General features: G+C 51.6%; 6 protein-coding genes across 6 annotated transcripts; 3 read left to right on the top strand and 3 right to left on the bottom strand.

Annotated features, from left to right (window-relative positions):
• Positions 1-42: 42 nt before the first annotated feature.
• Positions 43-1,131, bottom strand: P168DRAFT_186243 (uncharacterized protein). Its single transcript, XM_024832979.1, has one exon. The coding sequence runs from the start codon at positions 889-891 to the stop codon at positions 292-294; it is 600 nt and encodes a 199-aa protein (XP_024691148.1). The 5' UTR covers positions 892-1,131; the 3' UTR covers positions 43-291.
• A 1,024-nt stretch (positions 1,132-2,155) lies between these two features.
• On the bottom strand, positions 2,156-2,640 carry P168DRAFT_320119 (LSM domain-containing protein; the record flags this gene model as incomplete). The annotated part of the gene is made up of 2 exons (XM_024840338.1): positions 2,156-2,413; positions 2,530-2,640. 2 exons carry the CDS (start codon positions 2,638-2,640, stop codon positions 2,156-2,158), a joined length of 369 nt encoding a protein of 122 aa, XP_024691147.1.
• A 582-nt stretch (positions 2,641-3,222) lies between these two features.
• P168DRAFT_328592 (uncharacterized protein) lies at positions 3,223-4,349 on the bottom strand. Its single transcript, XM_024841369.1, has 2 exons — positions 3,981-4,349; positions 3,223-3,905 (listed from the first exon to the last, which is right to left on the bottom strand). Exons 1-2 carry the CDS (start codon positions 4,141-4,143, stop codon positions 3,493-3,495), a joined length of 576 nt encoding a protein of 191 aa, XP_024691146.1. The 5' UTR covers positions 4,144-4,349; the 3' UTR covers positions 3,223-3,492.
• A 692-nt stretch (positions 4,350-5,041) lies between these two features.
• Positions 5,042-6,218, top strand: P168DRAFT_226470 (protein MEMO1; the record flags this gene model as incomplete). The annotated part of the gene is made up of 3 exons (XM_024833119.1): positions 5,042-5,196; positions 5,248-5,316; positions 5,366-6,218. Coding segments are annotated over 3 exons (1,077 nt in total), but the record flags the coding sequence as incomplete, so codon positions are not given.
• A 1,890-nt stretch (positions 6,219-8,108) lies between these two features.
• Positions 8,109-9,807, top strand: P168DRAFT_298313 (glycoside hydrolase family 71 protein; the record flags this gene model as incomplete). The annotated part of the gene is made up of 4 exons (XM_024838258.1): positions 8,109-8,222; positions 8,294-8,822; positions 8,894-9,119; positions 9,210-9,807. 4 exons carry the CDS (start codon positions 8,109-8,111, stop codon positions 9,805-9,807), a joined length of 1,467 nt encoding a protein of 488 aa, XP_024691144.1.
• A 612-nt stretch (positions 9,808-10,419) lies between these two features.
• P168DRAFT_283324 (uncharacterized protein) lies at positions 10,420-11,198 on the top strand (the record flags this gene model as incomplete). Its single annotated transcript, XM_024836040.1, has 2 exons — positions 10,420-10,459; positions 10,597-11,198. The coding sequence occupies 2 exons, from the start codon at positions 10,420-10,422 to the stop codon at positions 11,196-11,198; spliced, it is 642 nt and encodes a 213-aa protein (XP_024691143.1).
• Positions 11,199-12,190: the final 992 nt, after the last annotated feature.

The following is a 12,190-nucleotide window of genomic DNA, read 5'->3' as shown; positions in this document are numbered from 1 at the left end:
GAACTCTAGAAGAGGGAGAGGAGGAGAATAGAAAGACGATGAAACAGTGAATCAATCCTCAAGTCGACTGGTCACGTTCTGACGGAGGAGAGAGAGACCGCTGAGGAGGAGGCAATAAACGGCGGAGGTCGGCAGCCACCTATTGCAAAGCCACTGAGGAGCTAACCGGTTCGGAAGGGACGGCTCCGATTCGCCGAACAAAAAGCTCCTGATCAACAAGACGGTTAGAGAAGGCGTGAGGAGGAGCCAGTAGGCAACGACCAACGATGAGGGGAGGGAGGGTGGCAGTATCTAGGGGAGGAGTGGCATGTGGAGAGGACAGATCGAGAGAGGGAGAGGAAGAGGAAGAGGAAGAGGGAGAGGACGAGTGAAAGCAGCAGGGGAATGGGAGTGGCACTGGGGGAAGGAAGAATGATGGGAATGCGTCATTATGGGGTTACGGGATTGGAATGGATGGAGATGGACTGGGGGGGAGAGAGACAAGGGAGGCGGGGAGAACCTACCAATAATGGACGAGGAAAGAGAGAGATCGACAGGAAAAGGGAATTCAAGCCACCTGAATGGGGGTTGGATAGGATTGATGATAGAAGTGGAGAGAGAAGTAAGAGAGAGAGAGAGAGAGAGAAGGGAAAGTAAGAAGAGAGAGATAATGATGTTTCCCGTCCAGGTAATGAGTCGGTATTGCGCAGCCTGAGGTAACCCAAGTGTCAGTGACCTTCTTTTGCCCCTCGGATTAATCGGTCGGCCCGAGGACAGGCCTGAGGCTGGAACGGAGCTTGTCACAAAGGCGGTCAGACAAATGACCGGCTTTGATTGGTTATCACTCAGCTCACGTCTTCTTCGCCGGTCGATCCACTCTGGAGCTCTCGGGATGATTTCTATCGGCATCATGGATGGAATGGATGGGAGATCGTGTTTATATAGGTGGTTGCCCCGTCCAATGGTGTTGTTCTTCCCTGTTTGACCCTGTTGGTTCTTTCATTTTCTGACGAGTAATTTTATCTTATCTTTTATTCCTTTTTTATTATTTTTTTTTTTACAATAACTAGTATCATAAATCAAACTACTACTGCATCATTGTTTTGCCCCAGTCCCCTCTCCTCCACTATCAACCCTATGACGGACTAGTCTCCCCACCGTCTGCAATTTCATTGAATTTGACATATCCTAGCCAGAGATCCTCCCCTCACCTTTTTTCCTTCCCCCCACCTGGTCTGTCTTGGCTCGCCCCTCTCTCCACGTAACTTAAGTCTGTCTGAATGAATATTCCCCTCCGCGAAGACTCTCCACAATTGTAATATATTTTAATTCAAATTTTTCCATACCCTAATACAGTCACATCGGTGAGAGACACGATCAGCCGTGTCAGCCTCTAACACATATCCCCGATCCATCCCGAATATCGAGGCTGAAACTGTACATGCATCCATCTCCATTGGCTAGAAGTATCCATTCGGAATGACGTTACCGGTCCTATCCGCATGTTAAATCTCAAGCAAAGACCACCTACCATGCTCATTGCTAGGTAAGTAGGTACTAGGTACCCTTGTCGATCCAATGTCTCTTCATCCTTCCCCCCCCCTCCCTCCCCCCCCAATCCCGTCCCCTCGTCGACTGCCAGGAACACCGCCAGTTCAAGCTCGATCGCAGTGGGGGGGGGTGTACTCGTGGCGTCGACCGCCAAGCCTGGGCTGTCCTGCTGCCAAGCTACCAACAGCGAATCTTCTTCCGACGTTTAAGTCTACCCACGTTGGCGGTGGGAAACGTTGGGTGGTCCATTTTGGTTCGAGATCTTGGCGCTGGGCCCTCCTTCGACCATGTAGGCAAAAACTTCCCGGTAGCGAAGTGTATCGAGAGTTCTGGCCAGCCCAGGAAGGTGTTGCATATTCGCCTGTGTCAACCGTCCAATCAACTCCTCCCCACCCCTCCTTTCCCATCCATTCATCCATGTGTATATATATATACGCCCAGAATGGCCGACCCAATAAAATAGGGGAACAACCAGAGTGTAAAAGTAAGAAAACAAAACAAGAGAAAGAAAGACTTCAACGATGAGTCACTATAGCGACACATTCGTGTTTAGGGTTTCATCTCGCACGGAAGGAACAAGATCATGGCCCTTGCGTAGACCTGGCATCCATATCCACCCACCCTATCACGCAAAACCCTGGGTCTTCCTGAGCGCATCTCGCACGCGACTCTGCTGCGGGGTCTCCTCCAGCTCGATCTGCGTGAGATGCCGGCCGGGGACAACCACCAGCCCAATAAATCGACTCGTCATATTCACCTTGATATTGGGCGAGCGCTGTTCCGCCGAGGTTGTGTCGGTGTCGGCACTGGCGGCTGCGTCTCGGACGGCGGAAGGCGTGGGAGGGCGATATTCGAACGTGTTCCCGAGGATGATGTTGCGGGCCTATCGATCCATCGATTAGCGATTTTGCTTTTTTTATTTCATTTATTTTCATTCGTCTTTAATATGATGGGTTTCTTTTTAATTCGTTGAATCCGGTTTTTGATCGGGCCACCCACCGCATCAGTACACTTAAACGTGCCCACGAAGATGCGCGTGTCGGTCGCGTGCACTCGTATCGTCTGGCCGATTAACGACTCCAGAAACTGCACTGCCTGGTTCGCATCCATGGTGAGCCTGGTTTCTGGCTCCAATCGATCCCAGGTGCTCGGGAGGCGTGGTCGGGATTGAACCAGTTAAAACAGGTAAAATACGATCGAGTGAGAAGGGCCGGGGTCTGGACTGTTCTGCAGGCGAGTTGAATGGACGAGCTGAATGGATGCGCTGGAACTAGACGATGCCTAGGAGCATGTTCAATTGAAAGCTAAAGGGCGAGCTAGGCGGTTTCCGGTGGGTCTGACTGTGTGTTCGGTGGCCTGTGGTTGTTCATGACATGAGGGGGAAGAAGGTATTTATCATCTGGCTGGGAGTGGGAGTGGATTGGACGTTGGATCATGGATGAGCAACTCCGAAGGCGGAGAGCCGCTGGGGGCCTCAGGCAGATGCATGTGACCCGTTCGATGTGTCGATATAGTTTATTTTATCTGTTTTTCTTCTTCTTTGATATATCATAATTTTCACTGTTATTTTTGAGTTGATCAGGATTGTGGTGTTTTACAGGTTCTCGATCGAACATGTAGAAATCTTCAGATAATGTCCCAATATGTTCGAACATCCACTGTATTCTTCACGTAGAGATAACTAATTACAAGCTCCGCACAACTCCATATACATAAACGGGGTAAATGGCCTGCATCGTTCCCACTGGTCCAGAAAGCTCCCACAGTAAGCACAAATAGGTATATAATCAAGCAAACATCGGGCGATTGACGGATGACGGATGAGCAGAGTCGTTTTGATCGCACATCATGGTCCACACCAAGGCCAGCCATCGATGACAGACAACAAGAAACGCGATTAACAAATGATGCACATCGTCACTTTAAAGAAATAGCACAAACAGTGTCGGTCGTATCAAATCATCACATCCAGCCGAGCCCACCAGCCCACATATTGGGATCTCGGGTGGTCCCGTCACTCCCCGAGTCCATATCAACGTCCATATCCATGCTCGGACCTTGAGAGGACAAACTGGGAGTCCGGGTATCACTGCTGACTGAGGCACTCGTTGCGTCCATGTTCAGACTCGGTTGCTGAAACGACAGGGCACTGGTTTGCGGGGTGCGATTGGGTGTCATCGGCTGCGGGTGTGTGCCTTTTGAGCGAGACTGGGAGGAAGATGTTTTGGCAGGTTGGAAGAATTTAAGCAGCGTTTGCTGGCGTGGGTCGACGGTTTCTGGTGCGGGAAGGGACTCGATGTCCATCTCCTCAGTCTCGGCTGCCGGGGATGGTTCCGGTCGCTGTTGGGCTGTGAAGAGCCAGCGGAGGGTGTTTTCTGCAGTGGTCCAATTGATTAGCTGACTGTTATATGAGATGTTATAACTCTTTGATATTCAATAGATCGGCCTACCATATACTACCCGGTCTTCTGGACGGTCGTCGCGGAAGCGCTTTCGCGTCCGGCTGTTGAGGTGCTGTGGCGAGTCATCCAGCATCATTGATCGTCCGCCGATGACGGATGGGGTGCTGGGAGACGTCGGGGTCGAAAAGGAGGCCTTGCGCTTGAGAGACATGTTGCAGAGAGGTGTTCAGCTGTTTGGACTGGGGAGAAATTGCGCCCTCGGGTGGAGAATTTCGCGTCGTATACAGAGTACCAGAGTGGTACCGGGAAGGGACTAGTTTTGGAGAAATATAGGAGGAACAGTCGATGGTCTGACTGGACACAATCAGTTGGAGTGAATCTCTAATAAAGTCTGTACAGAGAGATTGTGGAGGGAGTAGATCGCAAATTCAGATGAGGCTGGGAAGTCGCGTCTTCGCGTCCGAAATGCCGGTCACAACTTAACCATGCGCTATTCCCGATTGGGATTAATTGGACATGGTCGCGACATGTTTGAACAGTAAATCCTACTGGCAGGATTCAGTATCCATCTGGTTCTCATAATATGGGGATAATCTGAATCAGTTGACATTCTTGAGGGTTCATCCGATATATCTATAATTTCGTCCTCAGAGTCGTATATCCAGAAGCCCGAGGCCCGTAAAGCGTGCCAGCCACGCGATCAGTCATCAGGCGTTCAGATACAGATCCTATATGTCTGGAAATGTTGATCATGACTGGTAAAATCTGCATGGTAAAAACATAAGAAAACAACAAATATATGAACTTCTGACATGGACATACAAATACTTGAGATCAGCCCAGATAGAGCAGTCTCGACTGAATGCCTTGATCGGCATCCCGCATTTAGGCTCTCGGCATCCCGCAGGACGTCATCGCAACCAGTTCCAGTGGATTTGCAACCCCGCTTTTGGTCGGTTCCATCTACTGACCATCTATCTCGCCCCCTCAGTATCTATTCCCTTCTTTCCACTCCATCGCCACCACTCAGAACTTTTTGTCACTCTCCCATTCCACGTATTGTGTCTTGTCGTCCTTGGTATCTCTCTTGAAGCAAACACCAGTCCAGAATGCAGTCTCGCGAGGCTTCCCATGCTGGTTCATGGTATTCGAATAGCAAACGCGCTCTAACCCGCCAACTTGATGAATGGCTGGCTCAGGTTCCCGATGAGATTGAGGGGATTGGATCTTTTCCGGTGCCTGGTGCAAGAATAATCATCGCCCCGTACGTATCAAACCCCCCTCATCCTCCCTGGTCTTTCGGCTGACAAGTTAGGCACGCTGGTTATGCCTACTCCGGATCATGTGCCGCGTATGCCTACAAGGCCCTGGATTTATCGAAAGCGTGAGTAACATTCTTCTTAGTCGGATGTACTGCTCTAATGACAGCAAAGGAAACGGATCTTCGTTCTCGGCCCCTCACACCACCACTACCTCTCGACTCTGGCCCTTCCGGAGCTCACATCGTATTATACCCCGCTTTCCGATGAGCCTTTGCCGTTGGATACCGAGCTCATCGCTAAGCTCCTCTCCACCAAGGCGGTGAAACCCAGTGGTTCGACAATGAGCTTCACCACCATGACACGATCCATCGATGAGGATGAACACAGTATCGAGCTCCACCTCCCCTACATCCACCGCCTGTTGCAGCTCCAGCACCCCGACAAGCCCACCTCACAATACCCTCCGCTTGTGCCAATCATGGTGGGAAGCACCTCCGAATCCACCGAGGAAGCCTTCGGGGCCCTTCTCGCGCCGTATCTGGAAGATCCAGGCAATGCGTTTGTCATAAGCTCAGACTTCTGCCACTGGGGGTCACGCTTCCGTTACACATTCTACGTGCCGCAGGCGCCCACCCCGGGGCCTAAACTCCCGCTGTCCGCTCACTCGCTCCCGCAGCCCGAGGATGACACCCAAGAGTTAGAGGACAAGATGGAGATGGGCTCGGCGGGTCAGACCCTCCAGCGGCAGGACCGTATTGGAAGTCGAGCGCCCGCCATCCATGAGAGTATCTCCGCATTTGACATCGCCACCATGGCCGCCATCAGCACGGGTGCCTCGAAGAATTTTCTAGAAATCATCCGGCGGACAGGGAACACCGTATGCGGTCGCCACCCCATCGGCGTAGTCATGGCGGCCATCGAAGAGATCACGAGTCGCCGCGAGGAAGTGAAACAAGGGAGGTTCCACTTCGTTAGATATGACAGAAGCTCCGATGCAGTCGACGTCCTCGACAGTTCTGTGAGCTACGTGTCTGCGTTTGCTGTTCTATAGAGCCGGCCTCTAGAGGGGCCTTGAAGATACTCCTACTGTTCTTTACACTGAATGTGATCGAGTTCTCTTTTGCCTTGCTAGGCGTGGTAAGACTTACAACTCCCTCCTCCCAGCCATAGGGTCGTGGGCTCAATCCTCATTCGGACATGTCTGCATGTAAAGGTCTGCCTCTGGGCTTCCTCCCAGACTCAGCCGCCACACTCAAACTTTGCCATCCATAACCAAGTAGAACCCTTGTTCTCCCCATAATCCCAAAAAAGGAAGAAGAAGAAGAGGAAGAAGAAGCACTCCTTTTGTCTTGGCCCTCAAACAGGCAGATACCTGCGGAATCCCACTTAATGATGCAACGTGAGACTCACAACCACACCGCCCACACCAACCCAGGCAATCTTCGAGATTGCAGGAGAGCCCCAACACCCAATCAATCAACCCTGATCGCTCCCTCCCATCACATGAGATTAGACGTGGCGCGACACCAAGAAGCGTTACACGGCATGAAATTGCGAGGACGGCCTAGAAATAAGGTAAGCCCCGACGCGGGCCCCTCGTTTGGCGTCGCAGCATGACCAGCCAGCCAGCCAGCCAGCCCGCCCAGCCCAGCCTCCTTATGTGTCTTAGTCTCTATCTACCTGGGACTTGCAAGGCGCTGCTGTCGGTGATCCCCAGCAGTGTACTACCTCACCAGCCCAGGCGCCGCATAACGGGGGAGGCCTATGAGCGGATGAAGCATGTGTTAAGGCTGTCTGGTGATAGCATCGCGTGGCTGACCGATCGAGCTACGAGCTTTTATGTACGTCGATTCGATGGGAATTTTTCCGCGGACGTCGAGCCAAGTCGGATTAACCCGAGTTTTGTTTGATGTTGTACTTGGGCCACTACGATAATCTATCTGCTATTGCAGATCGCGGACGACGGCTGCTGTTGCCGATGCACACTGGTCATGTCATCATCGTCGGAAAATAGGGCGCATAGGGCAATTTGCATAGAAGTCTCCGCGTGTGTGCTTGCCCTAGCCAATGGGAGGAAATACAGCATACATCAGTGTTTACGGCGACTATATTGGGTTACCAAGGAAGTTAATTGAGAGATGTATCTCTTGACTCCCGCTCCCGCTGCGGATACTTCCGCGACGCTAGCCCTCGCTGTCCCTGATTGAGGCTATTCCAATGTCATTGTTATACTGTCTTATTCATGCAATGGGTCGTCGTCTGAGGCTCAATGCCACTGCTGTACCCGATTGACGGTGTTGGTGTCGTATCGATTGACCTAGACCTCACCCTTTCAGTCAACCTAGTGCGCGTTATTTCCACAGTCTCGGCAGTGCCATCCCATCCCGGACAACAAACTCTAAGACGAGCCGGGATCGAAGAAAGTTCGACTCAATCCGGGATCCTCGCACACCGTCCAAGCGTCAAGGGCTCTTGGATAGCCACCCCGTGATGGACAAGTGAGGGATATAGTCGCAATTCTGGCCCCATGACGATGCAATTCGGGGTATCAGGGATATAAGTCAACTTGGGATTGGATTGGATTGGATTGGGCCGACTGCACACAATGACGTCGAGGCTTGGACCTAGAGAGGGTTGTTTGAAACGCGCACAGAAGCGGATGGAGATGATGTGCGACTTTGTGTCTTGTTTGGATGGGTATGGCTTTTTTCCACTTTAATCTCCCTCAGACAATGTTTTTCATCCAATGCCTCCATATCTAGAGACGTGTATATAATGCATCCAACCCGCTTGTTCTGTCTGTCTCGGTTGTCATCGGTCTTTCCTCCAACTTAGATAGATCTCCACCTGAGAGAGCCATCTCATCCACTCATTGATAGTTCAAAGACTCCAACTCTCATTCTTCTTTCACATCATGCTGGCAAGGGTACTCTCTCTCGCACTAGCCGGCCTCTCAGCCCTAGCCAGTGCCATCCCAGCCCCAGATGTATCTGCCAACAATGACCGGCTCGTCTTCTGCCACTTCATGGTAACCCTCCTCCTCCCTTCCATTCTATCTTCTCCCCAATAACCCCCCTAAGCTAACAAAGAACGCCGTAGATCGGCATAACCAGCAACCGCCACAGCGCCTCGGACTACGACGACGACATGAAGCGCGCCAAAGCCCTCGGCATCGACGCCTTCGCGCTCAACATCGGCGTCGACCCCTACACAGACGCGCAGCTCAACCTCGCCTACGAATCCGCCGCCAACAACGACATGAAGGTCTTCATCTCCTTCGACTTCAACTGGTACCACACGGGCCAGGCCTCCGCCGTCGGCGACAAAATCAAGCAGTACGCCAGCCGCCCCGCCCAGCTCAAAGTCGACGGCAAGGTGTTTGTGTCGTCCTTCGCCGGCGACGGCATCGATGTCCCCCAGATTAAGGCCAGCGCGGGGCAAGACATCTTCTTCGCGCCGAATTTCCACCCCGGTCAGGGCGATTTTGGCGCTATTGATGGCGCGCTGAATTGGATGGCGTGGGATAATGATGGGAATAATAAGGCGCCGACGTCGGGGCGTAATGTTTCTGTTGCGGAGGGGGATCAGGCTTATAATGATGCGTTGAAGGGGAAGCCTTATATTGCTCGTATGTCTTTTTCCTTTTCCTTTTCTATCACAGGGAGATTGAAACAGAAAGGAAAAGACTAATGAGAGTAGCCGCCTCCGGCTGGTTCTTCACTCATTTCGGCGGCGAGGTGTCCTACAGCAAGAACTGGGTCTTCCCTGGTGATCTGCTCTGGTATAACCGCTGGCAGGAGATCCTGACCCTTGGGCCCCGATTTGTGGAGATCGTCACCTGGAACGACTACGGCGAGTCGCATTATATCGGGCCATTATCGTCGCCTCATACGGACGATGGGGCCTCGAAATGGGTGATGGACATGTAAGTCTCTATTTTTTTCTTTTCTGTCATCCCCTCCCCCCTATTTTTTACGTCTTGCAAACCCAACAAGATGAAAAACTAACAAAAAAGGCCCCACGGCGGCTGGCTCGAAATGTCCAAACCCTTCATCGCAGCCTACAAAGCGGGCGAAAAATCCCCCGACAAGTACATCACCGACGAAAGGCTCATCTACTGGTACCGGCCGACGCCACGGGACATCGAGTGCGACGAAACCGACACGACCATGCAAGGCAGCCCGAACAACGCCAGCGGGAACTTCTTCCGCGGCCGCCCCAACGGATGGGAGACGATGGAAGACGCGGTGTTCGTTGTGTCGCTGCTGAAATCAGGCGGCACGGTGGAGGTGCGCTCGGGCGACAAGACGGAGTCGTTCGAGGCGCCTGCGGGAGCGGCGGCGTTCACGGCGCCGATGGGGCTCGGCAAGCAGCATTTCTCGCTGAGTCGCGATGGGAAGGCTGTTATGGAGGGGGCGAGTCTGAAGGAGATTGTGGATGAGTGTATTTGTGGACTTTATAACTTCAATCCTTATGTGGGCACTGTGCCCGCTGAGGAACCGGTTGATAAGTTGCTTGCGGATGGGTTGGCGATGCTGTCGCAGGGGTTGAAGGCGCCTTGTCCGACGAATACGTTGGGGGTTGCTGCTGCTGCTGCTGCTGCTACGGCTTAGTGGTTATGGGGGTGAGGTTTGGTAGGTGTATAGGAGAGTTGAGGACACTCGTTTGGAGGTGGGTTCGCTCTTTACTTCTGCGGAAGATTCGCTCGTTCCTTGGTTTTATGAGTACTGTCACTCGTTCATACTGTCCACTCGTTCATGGTGGTTGAGTCACTCGTTTATGTCTGGTTGAGTATAAGCTCTGTTGTTGATATGTTCTTCAACTCGTCATTCGTTATGGAAGAATAGCAAGCACGGTCATTACATGGTCATCTCGGGATAGGAAGGATACCGGGAAATTGTTATATATTATATAGTTGTACGGGTATATACATACTGTTTGTGTTTGTCAATCATAGGAAAGTATATTATCTGTCTCATCTTTCCCAGTTAGTGAGTATTCAATTATGAGAGCATTCATGGTAATGATCGAGAGAGCACTGTCTACAAGGGGCCGCCTGTTGACAGGAAGATTGTCCTGACATGCGATCATTGCTGGTATAAGGTCAGTTACAATCGTGGTCCCTTCCAGGGCGTTATTCGAAGAGGAGCCGGTCAGCTGTACCATGGCAAGTAGGAATCAATATCACAAATAGAATGTGAGGACCTGTGAAAGCGACGCCGAAAATGACCACTTCTGAGGCCGTTTATGGCCGCATTTCCACCTGTAACGCCCAGCGGCGAGCCGCCGCTTTAACGTCCCACGACGTCTCGCATCACTATTCTGCACCCGCCAGGAAAATTTCTACGGACCTGAAGCGGAGAATTTTAATGAGGATAAGCTGCTTGCACGACGTATCCAAGTTACCAAGGACATGGTTGCCCTCATGCAGCTCTGCGATCTGAATCAGCGGGGCAACCGATTCAACTGGAATATGGATGATGGTGATGAAAGTGAGAAATCTGAAGAGCCATTAATTCCTAAAGAGAAAACCCTGGATTGTCCAACAGATGTTTGCATCATCTGTTATGGTCTATCCCGACGTTCAGCATCTAATCCTCCTCATAAATTCCCCTCCAGGCGACAAGATGCTCTTCGCCGCTATCTCATTGATCCTCATCTTGCCTGTGTGCACGACGGGATCAGCTGCACCTGGGCAGCCTGCGGCGGTGTCCCTAAGTTCACCAAAGTCACTGAATTCTTGGCCCATGCGGCTACCATTCACCAATATGACGTCCAAATTAGACTGCAGCATCTCCCAAAAAGACCCCGGGTAATCTGCAGCGACACTTCATCTGTCGACAGCTCGGAAGCTTCTCTCAAATCAAATGGTCGTTCAAACACCGAGACTCCCGCTTCGTCCGTTGGCTTTGAGATGGAAAATATCGACCCACGCTTGTTGGAATCCAGCACCACCATCAGCACACAACCTCCATTGCGTCGGTCAACGAGATTGCAATCCTAATTATGGCGTGGAAGAGGGTGGGCATTTTCTGTCGCAACAGTGTTTATGAGTTAGACTATAAAGTTTTGTTGTACTGAACCCTCTGCTTAGGCTTTTTTGTTTCCGCTCCCTTTTTGGCTGCTGCTACTGCTGTTGAAGTTGTTATTCTTATGGCTGTGGCTGTCCATCTGATACACATGCCTAATATGTACACCTGGTATACTTCGAGTTTCTGCATTGTAACTGTAGCAAATTTCAGTAGATTCACAACCTACCAAAACATCAGGAACTAGTGTTGGGCAGCTCAAACTCACGATGGCTGGGTTACTCCCAGCCTCCTCAAGGCTTGGGCGCCGCAGCCGTTGATGGGATCCTATGCTGCCATGGAGCCTCCGCCACGTCGGTCAAAGAGACTGCTAGCGCCTCAGGCTTGTCACGATAACTATTGGGTGGTAGGCCTCAAGCCTGGGGAAATGGGGTGATTTTCTTGAATCCAACCTGCCTTGGTCAGAGTAGGTCACTGCTTTTACACAAGAATGGGTTGTCCTGAGCCAGGCCATCAATGTCTGCAGTTCTAGTGCTGCAGTCGCTCTGTCTGTTTGGGGGCGGGTCATTTGGTCTTATTGGCCCATTATAAATTTTAAGGTAGTAATCTCTGGCTCAGCCCCAATTTAGAATCTACCAGCCGGGGGGCCTTGTCGGTCCGCAGCGGTAACCAAGGACCACCAAATGGGATGCCACTGCGGTACCTACCGTGGTAGTAATCCACTTCCTCAGGCGATAGATACATATAACGGGCCAGTGCGACCTCATTTCTTGATACTTGGCACAGGCAGCTGCGGCGCGGAACTTTCGCTTCCGCCACCAAAGAAATACCGGATAATCAAATTGGTTTTCTTTCAGCTCATAGAGCTTTGCCTTCAGGATAGCTGCTGAGAATTTCTGTAGTCAATGACAACTGAACTATTTCTTTATCTCGCCTTGCTAGGACAAAAGGTGGGAGTCTGAGGTGC

The sequence above is a fragment of the Aspergillus campestris genome, assembly GCF_002847485.1.
Source record: "Aspergillus campestris IBT 28561 chromosome Unknown P168scaffold_9, whole genome shotgun sequence".
Taxonomy (NCBI): domain Eukaryota; kingdom Fungi; phylum Ascomycota; class Eurotiomycetes; order Eurotiales; family Aspergillaceae; genus Aspergillus; species Aspergillus campestris.
This window is presented reverse-complemented; position numbering and strand designations above follow the sequence as displayed.